At 44.9% G+C, this 18,383-nt stretch overlaps 2 protein-coding genes and 1 non-coding gene across 10 annotated transcripts, besides 1 other annotated feature; 1 reads left to right on the forward strand and 2 right to left on the reverse strand.

Annotated features, from left to right (window-relative positions):
• Positions 1-4,459: part of a mobile genetic element that runs on past the window's edge.
• A 2,019-nt stretch (positions 4,460-6,478) lies between these two features.
• CG7548 (uncharacterized protein) lies at positions 6,479-7,156 on the reverse strand. Its single transcript, NM_139874.2, has one exon. It carries the CDS (start codon positions 7,138-7,140, stop codon positions 6,547-6,549), a length of 594 nt encoding a protein of 197 aa, NP_648131.1. The 5' UTR covers positions 7,141-7,156; the 3' UTR covers positions 6,479-6,546.
• A 4,724-nt stretch (positions 7,157-11,880) lies between these two features.
• Positions 11,881-14,293, reverse strand: asRNA:CR45896 (antisense RNA:CR45896). Its single transcript, NR_133186.1, has one exon.
• On the forward strand, positions 11,925-18,255 carry CG7546 (uncharacterized protein). Of its 8 annotated transcripts, none has more exons than NM_001274594.1 (11): positions 11,925-12,381; positions 12,450-12,567; positions 12,644-12,855; positions 12,909-13,667; positions 13,725-14,331; positions 14,462-14,560; positions 14,757-15,293; positions 15,588-16,520; positions 16,580-16,716; positions 16,810-16,989; positions 17,055-18,255. In NM_001274594.1, the coding sequence occupies exons 1-11, from the start codon at positions 12,316-12,318 to the stop codon at positions 17,403-17,405; spliced, it is 3,999 nt and encodes a 1,332-aa protein (NP_001261523.1). In that variant the 5' UTR covers positions 11,925-12,315; the 3' UTR covers positions 17,406-18,255. The 8 variants fall into 8 exon arrangements, with proteins under 8 accessions (NP_001261523.1, NP_001137904.1, NP_648132.2 ...); NM_001144432.3 differs by having other exon boundaries at positions 12,912-13,667; positions 16,765-16,989; NM_139875.5 differs by having other exon boundaries at positions 12,912-13,667; positions 16,807-16,989.
• Positions 18,256-18,383: the final 128 nt, after the last annotated feature.

Raw genomic sequence — 18,383 nt, forward strand, 5'->3', positions numbered from 1 at the left:
CAATTCAGCGCAACAACGCGTACTTCTCCTACGTCTCACCGACAATCCCAAACGCAGACATCGAGCGGTCAATAACCCATAGCCCAGGAAACCTTCTTCTACCAACAAATCAAGAAAGAGCGCGCTCCTGCTCTCCCGCTCTATTGGCTCCAACAGAAGCCCCGCTACCTCCAACAACAACAGCTGGAGAGGGACCGGCAGCCCGCTCTGCCTCGTCATCGGCTGCACCCGCTCACGGTCTGACTAAGTCAGCGAAAGCAAAACCGCTAGCAATAAACGGTACTGCTGCACTGCCAGCAAAACAAAACGAAAACGTAAACAAAAAAGCTGGGTCGACCTGGCAGACTGGAATGGACCGCTACATTACAATAAAGCGAAAGCTCAGCCCGGAAAATTCAGATTTGGGAAACAAGCCGAAAAATACACGCGACAACTCTACCTTGATCAAAAATGTAGCCCCTGCAAATACCAACAGATTTGCCTTGCTGGTAGATACCGCTGAGGACGTGCCGCTGGGATCCGTTGATATCGAACCGAAGAAAACAAAGCCTCCGCCAATATACATCCGCGAGAAGAGCACAAGCCGTCTTGTAAATACTTTGATTGGCCTTATTGGGAAAGATAGCTTTCATATAATTCCCCTCGTAAGAGGTACTATCAACGAAATCAAACTTCAGACGAAAACGGAGGACGACTACAGAAAAGTCACAAACTATTTTACCGCACAAAAAATAGGCTTCTACACCTACCAGCTTAAAAGCAGCAAGGGCCTGCAAGTAGTCCTGAAGGGCATTGAGTCTGATGTTACGCCCGAAGAGATAACTGAGGCGCTAAAGGAAAAGGGATTTTACGCCAAAAACGTGTTCAATATCAAAAACAGAAACAGGCAGCCCCAACCACTCTTCAAGATTGAGCTTGAACCAGAAAACAAGCCTCCTAGAAAAAACGAGGTTCACCCAATTTACAAACTCCAGCTCCTTTTGCACCGTAGGATCACGGTAGAAGAGCCGCACAAACGCAACGCTCCTGTACAATGTACAAACTGCCAAGAGTATGGCCACACGAGGTCATATTGTACACTTCGCCCGGTGTGCGTAGTCTGTGGAGATCTCCACGACTCCAAACAGTGTCAAATTAACAAAGAAAATGCATGCGAGAAAAAATGCAATAACTGTGGGGGCAATCACACAGCAAACTACAGAGGCTGTCCAATCTACAAAGAGCTGAAAATCCGTCTTCACAAAAGAATGAACACGGCGCGGGCACACCAAGGATCAGCTACCCTGATACCATCAGAGACAAATCCTGAAGTAATTTTCTCGAAAGCAGCTAGTTTCGCTCCCTGGCCTACATTCAACACTAACAAGACAACATTTGCTAACGTTTTAAAATCAGGTATGACGCCTCCAACCCAAAACTCCCGAACTCCACATGAAGTGCACACAAAATTAGACACACAACAAAACTATCACCCAGCTGCGCAGCAGGAAACAAAAACTGAAGCTATGATGCAAGCCTTACAACAGAGCATGATGGAATTTATGACATTTATGAAGACCACCATTCAAGACATGATGCGTAATCAAAACCTTTTGATACAAATGCTTGTAGCCCAACAATCAAATAAATAATGGCTACCTTACGCATAGCTACGTGGAACGCCAATGGCGTCTCACAGCGCAAACTTGAGCTAGCTCAATTCCTACATGAGAAGCATATCGACGTAATGCTTCTTTCGGAAACTCATCTCACAAGCAAATACAATTTTCAAATAAGAGACTACCATTTCTACGGTACAAATCATCCCGACGGAAAAGCACACGGTGGCACCGCCATACTCATAAGGAACCGTATGAAGCACCACTTTTACAAAGAATTTGCGGAAAATCATCTTCAGGCCACATCTATCAACATTCAGCTGGATGACAACACTCTCCTTACACTAGCGGCCGTATACTGCCCCCCCCGTTTCACAGTATTAGAAGCTCAATTCCTGGATTTCTTCCAAGCACTAGGGCCACACTTCATTGCAGCAGGCGACTACAACGCTAAACATACTCACTGGGGATCGCGACTTGTGAACCCAAAAGGAAAACAGCTTTATAAGACGATAATAAAAGCCACTAATAAACTTGACCATGTTTCCCCCGGGAGTCCTACATACTGGCCATCAGACCTCAATAAGCTGCCAGACCTGATCGACTTCGCAGTTACGAAAAATATTTCCCGCAGTTTGGTTAAAGCTGAATGTCTGCCGGATCTCTCATCTGATCACTCGCCTGTACTAATTCACCTCCGCCGATACGCAGAAAACGTGAAACCACCAACCAGATTGACCTCTAGCAAAACAAACTGGCTCAGGTATAAAAAATATATAAGTTCACATATTGAGCTAAGCCCAAAACTCAATACTGAATCTGATATAGAGAGCTGCACGTGTGCATTGCAATCCATCCTTACTGCAGCAGCTCTTACTGCAACACCCAAAATAACAAATAATACAATTAATTCAAAAAAGACCAACGTACAAATCGAGCAACTCGTCCACGTAAAACGTCGCTTACGCAGAGAATGGCAATCTTCCAGATCCCCAACTGCAAAACAAAAGCTAAAAGTAGCCACACGGAAACTGGCCAACGCTCTGAAACAAGAAGAGGACGACGATCAGCGCCGATACATAGAGCAACTCACACCAACAGGCACAAAACAAAAGTCACTGTGGCGAGCCCACACAACTCTTCGCCCACCGACTGAAACCGTTTTGCCGATAAGGAATTCATCAGGTGGCTGGGCCCGTAGTGATGAAGACAGAGCCAACACATTTGCCGCTCACCTACAAAATGTGTTCACGCCAAACCAGGCTACTAGCACATTCGCGCTACCGTCCTATCCCGTAAACCGCCATCAGCAACACACCCCAATTGTGTTTCGTCCTAAAGAAATAACTAAAATAATCAAAGACAATCTCAACCCGAAAAAATCCCCCGGCTACGACCTTATAACACCGGAAATGATCATCCAGCTGCCACATTCTGCAGTTCGCTACATAACCAAGCTCTTTAATGCCATCACCAAACTTGGTTACTTTCCACAACGATGGAAGATGATGAAGATCATAATGATTCCAAAGCCTGGTAAGAACCACACAGTCGCTTCATCTTACAGACCAATAAGTCTACTCTCATGCATTTCGAAACTATTCGAAAAATGCCTGCTGATCCGACTTAATCAACATCTGATATACCACAATATAATCCCAGCCCACCAATTTGGATTTCGCGAAAGCCACGGAACCATTGAACAGGTGAATCGTATTACAACGGAAATAAGAACTGCATTTGAATATCGCGAATACTGTACAGCAGTATTTTTAGACGTATCCCAAGCATTCGACAAAGTCTGGCTCGACGGCCTAATGTTTAAAATTAAAACATCCCTACCCGAAAGCACACACAAACTTCTAAAGTCTTACCTCTATGACAGAAAGTTTGCAGTGCGGTGCAACACTGCCACTTCCACTGTTCATACAATTGAGGCTGGAGTCCCCCAAGGCAGCGTTCTTGGGCCAACCTTATACCTCATCTATACAGCCGACATCCCTACAAATAGTCGCTTAACGGTATCCACATTTGCCGACGATACAGCTATCCTTAGCCGTTCAAGGTCCCCTATCCAAGCTACAGCACAGTTGGCACTGTACCTCATCGACATTGAGAAGTGGCTCTCTGACTGGCGAATAAAAGTAAACGAGCAAAAATGCAAGCACGTGACGTTTACGCTAAACAGACAAGACTGTCCTCCGCTCTTGTTGAACAGCATACCACTCCCGAAAGCAGACGAGGTAACGTACCTAGGAGTACACCTAGACAGAAGACTCACATGGCGCAGGCACATTGAAGCCAAAAAAACCCAACTTAAACTCAAAGCCAACAACTTACACTGGCTCATCAACTCTGGTTCTCCGCTCAGCCTAGATCACAAGGTCTTGCTCTACAATTCTATATTGAAACCAATCTGGACCTATGGCTCACAGTTATGGGGCAATGCCAGCAACAGCAATATTGACATCATTCAGCGAGCACAATCAAAGATTCTGAGAACCATCACTGGGGCACCGTGGTACGTTCGGAGTGAAAACATCCAAAGAGACTTAAATATCCCATCAGTTACCAACGCAATCACGGAACTTAAGGAAAAATACCATAGCAAGCTTCACACGCACCCCAACCACCTAGCGCGAGGTCTAATCCAGCTCAGCAGCCGTTCCCGTCTCCGGCGAAAGGACCTACCAACCCAGCGAATAAATTATTAGGGCCGTTTAAACATAGAACAGTTGGAAAAATAATACAACTGTTCAAAAAATACTTGTTATAGTTAAGATTTTTAAACTTATTGTTAGTTCTTATACAAGAAGATTCAATAAATAAAAGCAAAGTAAAATAAAAAAAAAAAAAAAAAAAAAAAATTGCTTCAATTCCAGATTATCACTGTTAAATTATATTACTTATTACATTATTAAAATATTGACGCTTTTGATAGGTCATAACAACAAATGTATTCTCTCTTACGTTGAAAGGCTCTCTTCTAACGATCTTCTTTAACAAACAGTAACATTTTTTTTTACAATTTTTGAGTAGCACATATTTGATACTTAAACCGGGTTTTAGTTAAAACGATTTGATTAATTTGCAATTTTTTAAATAAGCATGCAATCGCATAAACAATGAAATGAAGAGAAATAAAAAAAATGAGCTCTCTTAATTCTCTTGTATCTCTCGTCATAGAGTTAATTATAAACCAGAGACCTGGAAATCGTGCTGGAAGCTATAACTAATAAACAAATGCAGTATACATTTTCACATGCGAATATTCTCTTTATGTGTTATCAATATTATTAATCGTTTTGTGCTACTTATTAACTTTTATAAGTTTAAAGGCAATTAATTACAGTTGGAAGTTGCGATGCACTTATACCGCATATGATAAGAAAATAATTCGCTGAAACAATTCGCATATATTAGAACCTCCTAACTGTTTGGAAAAAGCTGGTACTTGATATTTATATCAGACAATAACAAACAAAGGTAGTCTTATTAATATTTTAGTAATATTATATGTTTCCTTTTGTACTTTCAAATACGTATTTCCATTTAAACATGTAAAACTGAAATCATCATTGAAGTTCTAGTAAATTATCTCATTAACAATTATTTCACAATTTTTTTTAAGCCACCCAAATTGACTTAATATTTGTTGGAAGCACGGAAAGTATCAAGATGTTGAAGCAAGTTTTCGCCATGACTCTATCTTGCTTTGCGGCTTTGCCATTTTGCGGTTTAAAGGGCCATTAAAAAATGTAATTATGTTGATAAATACGTCTTACTGGGCATTTTGCATTTTTATTTTTCGCCAACTTGCCTTTGGACGATGTCCTGGCTGTGGAAAGTGGGAAAACTTTAGCCGCAACAGCTAAATAAAAACAACAACTAACGGCTCGGCCTTTCTTCGTCTCCTTTGCATTTTGTTAGCTGTTTCAACTTTTCAGCCAACAAATTTACTAGCCCTGGTCGGGCAAATATTTTATCATTGCGCCTTTTAGCACTCAAGTGGCGGACAGAAGTGGTGGCTCAAAAAGGGGGAATGACAGGAGGTCCTGCAGGATGCCGGACTAAGCGGAGTTTATGGCTTCATTTTTCGCAACTTTGTGCCTTTTGCTCGGTTTTTCAATTCGGAAATTCGCTCCAGAAGTTGCTGGCCCTGTTCTGGTAATCATTTTGGCCATTACTTTGATGGCCAGCTAATGAAGCTATCATTTAAATAGGCTATGGAAAAAAGAGGAGCACACAAATTGGTTATTGACTCCGGGCATTCATAAGTTTTCGATTTGCTTCCGGCTGCGTATGGAGTTTTCCTTTTTCTTTTGCAAAATTAATGAGGCAGCAAAAATCTGATTTCAATTTCCCGATTACAGTTGTCAATGTGCATAATTTACGAGGATGGGCAGAATCTTATTAGTTCATAAGCCATGCCACTTCATGGTCCTTCGCCCTTTCAAATGCTCCTGGCTCCTTTGGTTGCCATTCCAGTCACGTAGCTTTCATGTCCGATTTTTAAGTTTGCGCTGCACAAATCACGTAAGCCCTCTGCATCCTTCTGCCCTAGGATCTAAGGATCACGGACTGGTGTAAGGACCAGAGCTAATGTCCTACTTGGGGCTATTTGTAGGGTGCACTTTGTGTGGATTTTTATGATTTGTTTACGCTGCCTCCGAACGTGAGTGATAAACAGGGAATAAACCACACGATGTACAAGAAAACCAATGCAAATGCTGCGTACATGATGCAAATATGGTTATGCAAGAACATTATATAACAAGCTGTTAACAACTATTAACTGCAGAGCTTAACTAAATAAAAAATTAAATCGAATAAGAAACAATGTCCAGTTTTTATAAGTATTTAAAAACATTTAAGGTTTTAGTTCAACAATTTATTTAACAAGCATACACAAGCTATTCTTTATAATCTTAACTTAAGTATTGATCACTTAAAATCCGTAGTGGGTACCGAAACCATCGAAGCTCATGTGGGAGACGGTCTCCGCCGGAGAATAGTGGATGACAGCAGGCTGGTGGCTGTAGTGGGCGTTCTGTTGGTAAACAGAAGGTGCCTCCACATGACCAGGTTGGTGGTAGCTCTGCACCTGAGCGGGCTGATGGTAAACCGATGGAGTCTGGACATGAGCAGCCTGCTGGTAAACCGATGGAGTCTGGACATGAGCATCCTGCTGGTAAACTGGCGATGCCTGAGTAAACAGATTTTTTGGTTCCTGATGAGCCTGGTGCGTGTAAACCGGAGCTGGAGCTGTAGCATAACTGAAGGTCTTGGCCACCGCCGGCTGGTAGACATTGTTGCTGATCCGCGTGTCCTGCTTGTGGACCTGCGAGTAGGGCGTGGCCAGCGACTTGGCGTAGTGGGAGACGGTGCCATCGAAGCTCCTTACTACATTCTGTTGGGTGTGGGCCACCGCGTGCTCATTGCCAGCATAGGTGATGGTCGGCTGAGCAATCAGACCTGCCCAGGTGGGAGCCAGGAGTAGAAGCAAGCTGGAGGCAACGCTGAGGAACTGGAAGTAAGCCATGTCGATTGGAGCAATTGGAACAACTGTGCTGGATAACTCGGTGGTTGGGCCATATATAGAAGACCTGACCAGCGCAATGCCAATTACTCATAATCGGGCGTACAGCTCAAACTCGTTTCAGCTTTGCCGTCTGGCTTTGCGTGACTTTCAGAAATCCATTTCTCTATCCCTCGATCGTGGCAAATCAATTTACAATTGCCCAGCTCCAAGTGACAGCCACAAAAGTCGGTGTGGGTGAGCCTATCAGCCGGAGAAGGCAATGGAGAAGGGCGTGTCGTCGACCCAGTTTATAAAGCCCAAGACTTTGGCCCATAGACATTGCATAATGCCCGGAATAAGGTAAGGTCTGTGCACTTGCCGCACTTGCTCCACATTTCGCGGTGATGGCAACTTACAATTGTCCGCTGAAGGGCCATCAAGTGGCCAAAACATATTGCGGCCAGCGCGATTTATTGCCCATCGGAGATGCATTAACGCCGCTGCCAAATTGTTAATGCATTTCAGTTCCAACCGCTCTTCAAGCATCTCAATCTGAGTGTTACGCTTCCACATGAATATATGCATCTTAATGTGGATAGTTGTATCATCCGAAGTGGTAATAGTTGCAGCAAAGGAACCATCACTGTTTTAAACGTATGAAAATAACATATCCATCCCATGACTTAAATTTTGCAGATATGAATATATCAAAAATATATCTAATATCAACTATTAAACCTCCAAATGCATCACTTCTTAAAAGTTCCATTGATTTTCGATCGAACTGCGCCTCACTTCCGCTTTATACTTAGTTCCCTGTTTCCGTTTCCGTTTCTGTTTCTCTCTCAACGGACTGACACTCCAGTCAACTTGAAGTTGCCTCATTGATGCGATGCCGCTCTTTGATTCTTTGGATGGTCCGTGAAATCGTTCAACTCACAATTGAGTCATAATGCAATTGGCAAACGTCAAGCAAATGTTGTTAACTTGCCAAACGACACAGAGAATGGGAAGATGGATGGATGGAATGGATGGACTGAACTGAATGGAGAGACCGGATATCCGATGGGCAAGTGTTGGAGACATTGTTGCCATCAAAAGCGGAGGAAAACTTTTGCGCAATGAAAATGACACACACTGGCAAATAGCATCAACATCTCGGCGCCAAATGTGATTACGGTAACAGCGATTGCTGACCAACTTGAGAAAGTCACCTTTGTTGGTCCCACTCGATACACATATCTTTATTGTGCAGATTATTTGGGAGATTTGGGGGGAGAGTGTGTGCTTGTATGTCCATTATGGTCCTTATGAAATTCGGCACATAAATTGTATTATTGCATTTATGCTTGATTTTATTTCGCAGCCCAACTTTCGACTCTGCTTTTCTTTGCTGATTGTGTTTGAGTGTCGAATTGGCTTTCGCATTACTTGTTTTTTTCCTTTTTTTTTGAGTTTCGTTTTGGCCTTAAGTGGATTCGTCTTCGTTTACGTCTGCATTGTCGTCTGACTGAACTTAACGTTTTATTGAACCGACAGGAATCACATGTGAGTGCTTACATTTCAACGGTTTCCTTTGCCATTTCAACTCATGCGCCAACGCAATTTGAACTTCAATTAGCTGCATTTGGCCATGGCTAATAAACGCCGCCATTCTCGTCGCTCCTCGTGCTGATATACAATTACAAATGACGCGTCAGGGCCAGGCCGAAAGTCAATTACCAGGGAGCACGGTGGGAAATGATCTTCCCTCTAACCTATTTTGGATGAATGAAATAGTACGTAGATTTTTTTGAAATTAAAAAAAAAAATTTCAATAAGTCTGCTGCTTGAAAGTGGGAGCAATAAAAAGTACGCCATTATACTGCTCAATAAAGAAAAACCTACATTAAGCACCAAACCATATGTATAAGTAGCCATTTAAAACACTAGAGTATTTAATTCATGATACGAATTTATTTTAGCACTTAACCTAATACCAAAAAGGAAATTTTTCTCTGTGCACTCGAAAGCGAAAAGAAGGAATAGTAACATAAAAGCCCGCGCCTCGCTGGCTAATTGGAATTGAAACATAAATTAAGCGTCCAATTCGGAGGCGAAGACGGCAGAATGCAACTAAAACTTTACGACTTCTTCACTTTGGCCAATTGCGAGTTCGACTTCCGCATTCACATGCCGTTCTGCACTTTTACGTTTTGTCGTAATCCCCGCCAATTACGATACTAGCCACTAGTCACCCACTACACACACTCCTCTGTTGGCCAAGTTTTGTAGTTCTTACCGCTGGTGTTGCATCCACATTGACAGCTTAGATTAAGTGTTGACCATAAATTGGCACGGTTAGTTGGCGCTTGTATTTATGAGGCCAGTGCAGTTGCCATTTAGCAGGTCGAATTTATATACTGGCAATTACAAGTGGTTGTTCATTTGTTTAAAGATTTAATGTGTATATTTGTAATAAACATAAATTTCTTCAGTACATTGGTGATATTTAGGTACATATTTTGATAAGCACTTGTTTGAACAAATTTCTATATTATAAATTACGAGAGAAATAAAATATTAACCACAAAACTCTGTTGAATCTGAACTACTGGCACACGGGTTAAATTCCGCCATGAATGCTAAGGTTCCTTGGTGTTATATTGCCAATCAGCTGCGGAAACCACCCCACCCACTCGCACACCAAGGCCAGTCTCATTTTCCCCCACACCGCATGCTCCTTGGCCATCCGTAGTTTATGGCACAAAGGGGACTTGGCTTCAATTTTCTTTATATTACAGCTTGATTTAATTTGACGTGAGACTTGCTCTGGGGCCCTGTTCTTGACCAGACCGAAATTAGAAATGTAGCCATGCAATGCGGAAACTCGTACTTGAATACATTTCTAATTCTGATTCTGAAGTGAAGCGATTACAGGTTACATTCGGGAAAATTCAAATGTTGCTTAATGAAAATATGAACAATTGGAAAAAGCAAATGTCATTTACCAGCTGCCAAGAGCAGCGACTTATCAATCTGCCCGATTGATATAATTTCATAAGGCGACCTTTGCCCCCGCCCACAACAACAAAAAAAAAAAAACACTTTCAATGTAGTGCCACGCCCACCCACTGTGACAGGAAAAACTTTTGGTGCAAAAAAGTAATAAAAAGTAACGGAAAGCGTTAGCTTAATAACAAATGGAAAGCGGAAAACGAGAGGGCAGTGCTGGTCGAAAAAAAGGGAATGATAATGAAAATGAAAATGCATAAACAGAAATCGTTGACAAGGCGGTGGGCGGAATGTACTGGGCGCTTAGATGAAGGACGGCTGCGTGGAAAACTCATTAAAACTTTTCACAGCCCATTTAAAAGCAATTTGTAAATTGTAAAACTTGCACTTGGACCGCGCAAAGTCGGTGAAAAACGTTAATAATTATTATTTATACTTTCACGCCAAGCATAATCCATATTGTAAGCGAAATGTAGGCTGAGCATTTTAATACAATTAACTGTTTGTAATTTGTACATCAATTTTCTCAAAATGCTTAATTGGGAATCAAACATTTAAACATAGCATATATCCTGACAACAAGCTTACAAAAACATCTTTTATTATTAAAAAAAAAATCTACAAACTTTAAGCAAGGTATTTTTTTGAAAATACTGTAATTAATCATTCAATTGCTTGCTAAAAACTCAGTTAAAAAAAAAAAAAATCCTCAAAGAGAATGGTGCACTCGGCAATCTGCCACTGCCCATTTCCGTGGCATCTTTTCAGTCCGGAAAATAAGGGCTCGTCGCAATCACTTTGAGCCCGTGGAAAGGCTCACAATCGCAGACATTAAATCAAATTTCCGCACAATTCCGGCAAGGGGTATGCGAAAAATTGTGTTAGCTGCGGTTGGCTTTCCTTCGCAGCCTTCTGCTTATTTTACTTCCACTACCGATGCCACAGCGCCACTTAAATATTCAAAGCGAAAAGTTGCCCTACACCTTTGCGTCTTGGCTGACTTTCCCCTGTTTTCCGTGTTTTCTTTTCTTTATTATTCAAACGCCGCTTTTCATGTGCAGTGCCCAAAAATTCCCACAGGATGCAGTCAAAGGCGGTGGGGTGATTAAGGGTTGGTGTGGGGTTAGGGGCGAAAAGGTTGATGGGTGAATTGTATTTCACATGTGCAGTTCTTTAAACGTTTTTATAGCGCTCATCTCGCTCATGCCCCACACGCTTTACATTGTGGGCAAGAGTCTAGGCAATTCCCTGGAGATATTATACCTTTCGGTTAGGTTAGGATAGCAAAGAATGTTCAAAAACAATATAAATAAAACAGATTAATATATTTAGTACAAATTCAAAAGAACCGCCTAAGTGGTTTTTAGGGCTGCCAGACAAGAAAAAAATTCGTGCACTCTGGTTTGAGTCAATGCTAACAGTGCTGTATTCTTCTTTGTGTTTGCCACTGAAATAATAATTTGGGTATTTTAGGACATTTTGTGTACTATATGCTGAGCTGGCAACTTATCTATTTTGTAGACATATGCAGCTATTATATTTTAAACTTCAGACAAATTAATATAATATATTATATTTTAATCTTAAGACAAGTTGTTATAATATATTTTTGTTATAATATATTTTAAGCTTCAGAAAAAAGGTTATTTATCTGCATATTCCAATTTTTGTAATCGTTACCAAACTCAATAAAATAATTTTCAACTGCTCCATACAATACATATCATTTTTGACAGATCGCTTAATTTTTGCTTTAAAACGGAATTTATTTATCAATACCTGCTAGTTTAGCTTTTTACAAGATGGCATTTGGCTGCTCTTTCACTCCGAGAGTTGGCAACACTGCCACACTGTCAAATTCCAGTAATTATTCTCGTCCACTGCTGTTGTTGAATTGCAAAGTCGCTCGGCGCGTTAGCATAGAAGCCCAGCATATATTTGCCCGATCCGAAAGCAGGCGGAGATCAGTGAAAACGTATACATATTTACCGCTAGTTGAGCAGTGCGAAAACGTGTCCGGAAAAGCCAAAGGCCAACGACAGCGAGTGCGAGCGAGAGAGCAGGTGACAGCGACACCGACAAGATTCCCCGCCTTCCCCCCTCCACCAACGAACCCTTTTCGACTGTTTTTTTGCACGGCACGGGGAAAACCGAAAGAAAAACGAGATTTTCAATTGATTTGCGACGCAGTCCGGCCGGAAAATGCTCATAAACCTTAAGGTGAAGACCTTAGATGCGCGCATCCACGAATTCAGCATCGACAATGAGGTAATGTTTGAGGTTGTGTGTCCAGGTCTAGGGGCTTCTTTATATCCATGCACCCCACCCATTTCCAGCTCACCATCCGCCAGTTCAAGGACCAAATAGCCGAGAAGACTAACATTGCGGCGGAAAACCAGCGTATCATCTACCAGGGTCGCGTTCTGGTCGATGATAAGCAGGTGAAGGAATATGGTGAGTCATGCCCCCGGGAGCACCCACATATATATATGCACTTATATCTAATACAACAATATCAATGCCCATGCAGATGTGGATGGCAAGGTGCTCCATGTGGCCGAACGACCACCATTCTCGCAGCGCGGAGCCAATGCCCGCAACAATGATGAACCCATGCGAACCTTCCGCAATGTGGCACGTCCGCCGCCGCCCGGAATGCGTACTTCTCCGTACTTCCGCGCCCTCGATGGAATGCTGGTGGGCACCATGGCCATACCGGTGAACAATGGTCCAGTAGCTGGGGTAAGCCATTAAGATGAAAGCTCTTTCAACACGCGTATTTAAACGTATCTTAGCAGACACGTCCTCCACCGAATCGTTATCCCAACTCGTCGTCCTTCTGCATTAACCGCATCACGGTCGCCCTGCACATGATCGATTGCGCTGACAATATAGCAGCTTATCTGGAAAATCCTGCCGTTGGCCTGAACAATCAATCACTGGACATTCTGCAGCGCGGTCGCTGGTCGATGGAGTCCACAGTCGTGGAAGTAGGTGTCTCCTCGACTGATCTGCCACGCAACAATAACATCATCGATATGGTCCAAGATGCCGTGACCGCTGCTCTTTCGCATACAGGAGCACGCAACTATACGGTGGTTCAGCTGCCCACGGTTTATACCAATGAGAATGGCGAGACGAGCCAGCAGAGAACAGCCGAAGCTATAACAAGTGAGGGAGCAGCCAGTGGAGCTGCAAGTAATGCTAGTGGTGAAACCACAGCTGCTACTGTGATTATCGAGGATGTTATCGAAACGGACGACGAAGTGGCCGATGGAGCATCAGATCGTTCGGTCACGCCAACACCAGAGCCGGAGGCGGAAGGAGCAGTTGGTGGCCAGCAAGTCACTGCAGCAGAGACTCCCACATCCTCGGTTGGATCAGCAAATGACGCGGCTGCCGAAGGCGGCAACAACTCAGGACCCAGGCGACGCACTCGTCCTCAGGTGTTGGCCCAAGTTATTCAGCACTATCGTGGCGTACAGGCTCGCTTGGCGCCTTTTGTTGATCGGTACTATGAGATTCTCCAGAATGATCCCACTTTTGAGGAGAGTGTAAGTTAATAAGCCGAGCTCTTATAAGCCTATTAAAACATTAAATTCCTTTTTTAGGACACCGATGGTCGCGAGAACGCACAGCGCATCTTCGATCGCGTCTCGGAGGCTTTCCACTACCTTTCGCACGCCCAGCACGCTATATCCGATTTAATGCTTGACCTGTCGCAGCCAGGGCCACGTGTGCTCACCTGCCGACCCATTCTCGTTGAGCAGAGCGGTTACATACGCTCCAATAACATCTTCACGCCCAACTTTTTGGCACCGCCCTCGGGTATTATCAACGAGCCTTTCCGCAATAGAGCACCTGGTTCTGCCTCTGCAGCTGGCACTCAAACGGCCACCACAGCGGGCACTCAAACGCCCACCAGCGCGGGCACTCCAACTGCTGTGGCACCTTCGCAGGCTGCCAATTTGCAGGCGGCCACCGATGCCAGTCGCAGTGCAGCGGCCATGGCGGAGATCGCCAGTCGAGCTGCTGGAGCCGCTGCGGAAATGGCTGCCGGAGCTGCCAGTGCGGCTGCTGGAGCTGCGAATGCGGCTGCCGCCGCCGCTCGCGATTTATCCAGTGATCAAGTAGAGGATCCCATCGACGAGCCTATGGTGGGGCCAAATGCTGCAGGTGCTGAAACACTAGCACAAGAGCAACAGCGTCTCGAAATGGGTAAGAAACTTTATACAAACACTGTATGCAGATGAGGCTGTGCAAAATCAAATTCACTCATGGCCTTAGACAAGGAATTCGTGTCTCTGAATCGTAAATATTCCCGTATTATTTGTTGAAAATATTCTAGATCACGACCACGATCAAGCTCAAAGTGAAACTCCCGAACGAGAAACCCGACCAGTGCCTAGGCTGCGTGTCTATGTGCCAGTGACTTTGCCACCGCCCAGTATGTTTTGATTGTTCGGTTGAATCCAACGCCTCAGTCATGGCAGACTAACCATAATCTTAGCTGCTCACTCACTGCATCCCTACTTTGGTTTCACTTTCACTTTGCTAGTTTGATTCTTTTACTGACCCGGCCCTAAACAAATTAACCCTTGCTATACTGAACGCTTCAAAGAGCTGTTACTGCTGCTTTACAGATCCCCAATTGGAAATGGCCCGAATTATTCAGGCAATGGTCAATGGTCAACGACCGAACGATATCCATGTGGAATTCAATGCCCCCAACGTCATGTCGATTAACTTGCCCGTGCATGTGATGACGACCGTGCGACAGGCTCCGGCAGCTGGATCGAACGAAACAGCAGATCAGTCTGCGTCCGAATCCTCCTCCCCTGAAAGTGCGCCTGCGTCGGGCAATGGAGAGTCTCCAAATGCAGCTTCAACATCAAGTGGAACACGCAGTGGCGATCAGAGGGCCAATACCTTGCCCACCACGGCCACCCAAACGCGCTCGACATCAAGACCACAGATTCAGATTGGCGGAAACAACAACTGGGGCGGACGCATTGCTCCGACACACACGGCATTCGACCGCTTTCTGCCTTGCAATAGTCATCACATTCGGGAACCAGAGCAGCTGCTCCAAAACAACAGTACCAGTCGCAGCACCTCGACAGCACCAGCAGGAGGAGCCACCGTTGTTCCGCCCACATCTGCTGCAGTAACTCGTCCTGGTGAGTACGGCTCCCATCCGGGGAAATCTAGCAAACACTACCTTATGTCCACGATCCATTTCGCCAATCCACCAATCCATTTCATTTGCACACTCACCAACCGGAGATGGAAAGCCAAGTGTATCAAAAACCTGTCGGATCAGGGCGCGATAAATCTTTAAATGCTATACGATTTTAAAATTTTTACAAAATTTAATAGTTAACTATACTAAAGAACTATTTATTTGCTATCTCGACCTCCGACTGGCCTCCATCTCTGACATTAATTTCCATTTTATCCATATCATCATTTAGTCACCACTGGTCGCATCCAACGCGGCAGTAACACAATCCGCCCAATGTGGTCGTCGCGTCGCCAGCGACCAGCCAGCGAGCAACTAAGCAACCTGGGACCGGCAGCCTGGGCGCAGGCGCAGACCCAAACAACTCATATACCAAGTGCCCACGTTGGTGCTGGCAGTACCAATGGGGCCGGAGTCGGAGCCGGGAGAGTGCGGCCCGTTGGAGGATCGACCATCAATCGTGATCGGCTGGCGACTCGAACGGCCCACGTTGGCGGTGGCAGCACCAACGGAGGCTTGCCCTCTGGCCGAAGGGGGCGACTACAGGCCGCCACCAGTCGCCTGTCCAGACATTTACCCACCCAACTCGCTAATTTTTTGATTAATAATATGAGAAATAATGCGCCAACAGCTTCGGTAGGCAGTGCAGTTGCCGCCGTCGGAGATACGGCCGCCTCACCATCAGGAGAAGCTGCCCCAATTGCTTCAACCACGCCAGCTGCTCCGCTACAAACTGTTTTGCCGACATCCACACCCACTCCTCGCGGAGACTCGAACAACCTGCGTTCGCAACTGCGCACCTTCCTCAACGACAGCCTGTTTGTCGGAGTACCCATCAACGAGCAGACTATTCCGGGGGCCATTGGTCGCGCACTAGACTGGTTCGGGGAGAGCCTGGTCTACCTGCCGCAGTACGAGCGTCCGGAGTACAACTCGCGCGACTCTGTGTGCAACATCCTGCGTGTCAGCCTCCGTTTGATCATCGAGCTTTGTAATGGAGCTCCGGCCGGTGTAGATAGTGCTCAATTCGAGCAAAGTCTCAAACAGATTTGTGACCAATTCCGCAAGCGGCTATACAGCGTTCTCTTCCTGTGCCTTGGAAGCGCGAATGCGGAGCTCTATTGGCGCCAGCTAATGCGCCTCCTTTGCGCACCGATGCGATCCAGTAAGTTGACACCAAAAGTGATCGTAAGTATACTGGTTAACTCAATATTTCTTTTGCAGACTTCCGCAACGAAGCCCTGCAGTTTTTGTGCATCTACATAGACCCCACGATTCCCGCCCAAACTGACACAGTGGATGCCCAACAGTTCCTGGTCTTGCGCAGCATTCAAGCAGCTCCTCCAACAGCTGCCGACGAGGTAGGTTTCCAAACTATTTTCCATGCCCAGAAACTTATGCACTAATAGCCATTTGTGGCGCCGCCTCCTTTTGCTTTCAACCCACAACAGCAGCAGCTGCAAGAGCAAACTCTGGACACGGATGTTGAGATGTCCGAAGTGACCGCCAGCGGCAGCAACAGTTCACCGGCAGACGAGCTACCAGCTGTGATTGTGGGCTCAGAGCCTTGGCACATGAGTTTCCCCAATGATTGGTTGCCTGTGATAACGCGCGACCTACAGACCCAGGCAGAGGTAGGTTATTCCGTACAACTTTCTGGAATTACACTAAACTATGTCTCAATCTATGTATCCTGCAGCAGAGTAATCGTCCCCAGCCGCCCTTCTCGGATGCCTACATCTCGGGCATGTCCGCCAAGCGCCGCAAGATAATTCAGTCGGAAAAGCCGACTGCCAGCGTGGAGTGTCTCATTGCTAATGGAGTGCAGAGGGCTATCCAGAGCGTCGGCTTGGGTGGAAGCAATGGTGGTAGCGCCTTAAACGCGTCGATCAGTATGGATACCGTAATCGGATCCATTGCTCACGACTCCACCATTCAGGCCGCCTACACGGATGCGGTGCGCAATAGTTTAAAAGAGCGTACCGAGCGGGATGTGGATTTTAAGACCAGCAAGTATCCGCAGATTGCCAAGTTCACCGAGCAAAAGTAGGGGGCAGATACGGAGACGGAAGCCTGGCCACCTAATGCTTCTTGTACATTTTACTTTAATAAATTGTATTTAATTTAGTTAATGGTTAAGTTCTGTTTAAATCGAGAAGACGACGAAGATTGCGACAACACCAACACACGGAGTGGACCCTTAGCAAATGCTTCAAACTATTTAGAATAATAATATCCAACTGATATTTATCCACACACACACAGAGATACACACACACAATGGGTCAAGACGCAACAGAGCCCAATCAAAAACAATTTTTGCGGTGCATGAATGAGCAAAATAAACACACATATTAACCGAAACAATGGCGATTGGAATTGGATTAAATGGACTTGGATATTAGACCACACACCGAGCGGAATGCTTTCAATTGTCCCAAATGGCGGTGGCGTCCCCGCGTCGGATGACGTGCTGCAAAATCAGAACAGACCCGTAGACCCGTGACGACAGCCAAATTCCGAATTCCAGCCAAGTATTTTGGCCGGCGCCAAATCGCCATTGACGTGAGCCGATGGCACATGATTGCTGGACGGCCGATGACGACCAATCCGGAATGTGCAGATCTATTCAAGTGGATAAGCCTTCAGCAGAAGCATTACCGGAGGCATATCCACACCATCCCATCGTACCAGCAACCCGCACCATCCCATTTCATCGTCATCGAAGTCCGAAGCCTACGCTACTCTTGTTATTGTTGTCGCCTGCAATCGAAACACGAAAATGTGTCACATAAAAATGTTGAGAATATTTATGTGCAAAAAAAATAAAATAAAAACAAAAAGAAATACCAAGAAGCCGTAAAGAAAAGAAAACATATGAATAAATAATAATTATAAATATTTGCCGCTTTTCTTTAAATATTTACTCGAGATGATTGGGCGCCAAAAATAGATTGGCTACGTAATCGAGGTATATTTTCGTACCTACAGTTATTGATTACAGTGCGGTTCAGCACTGTAACACCAC

The sequence above is a fragment of the Drosophila melanogaster genome, chromosome 3L (genome assembly GCF_000001215.4).
Source record: "Drosophila melanogaster chromosome 3L".
In the NCBI taxonomy this organism is placed as follows: domain Eukaryota; kingdom Metazoa; phylum Arthropoda; class Insecta; order Diptera; family Drosophilidae; genus Drosophila; species Drosophila melanogaster.

What these genes read in the sequence shown, in the direction of transcription:
- CG7548 (NM_139874.2), bottom strand. Translation starts at nt 7,140, where the DNA reads ATGGCTTACTTCCAGTTCCTCAGCGTTGCCTCCAGCTTGCTTCTACTC.
- CG7546 (NM_001144432.3), top strand. Translation starts at nt 12,316, where the DNA reads ATGCTCATAAACCTTAAGGTGAAGACCTTAGATGCGCGCATCCACGAA. An exon ending in TGCTGCAGTAACTCGTCCTG is followed by an intron (nt 15,294 to 15,587) that starts GTGAGTACGGCT and finishes ATCATCATTTAG; the next exon opens with TCACCACTGGTCGCATCCAA. An exon ending in CTCCAACAGCTGCCGACGAG is followed by an intron (nt 16,717 to 16,764) that starts GTAGGTTTCCAA and finishes ATGCACTAATAG; the next exon opens with CCATTTGTGGCGCCGCCTCC.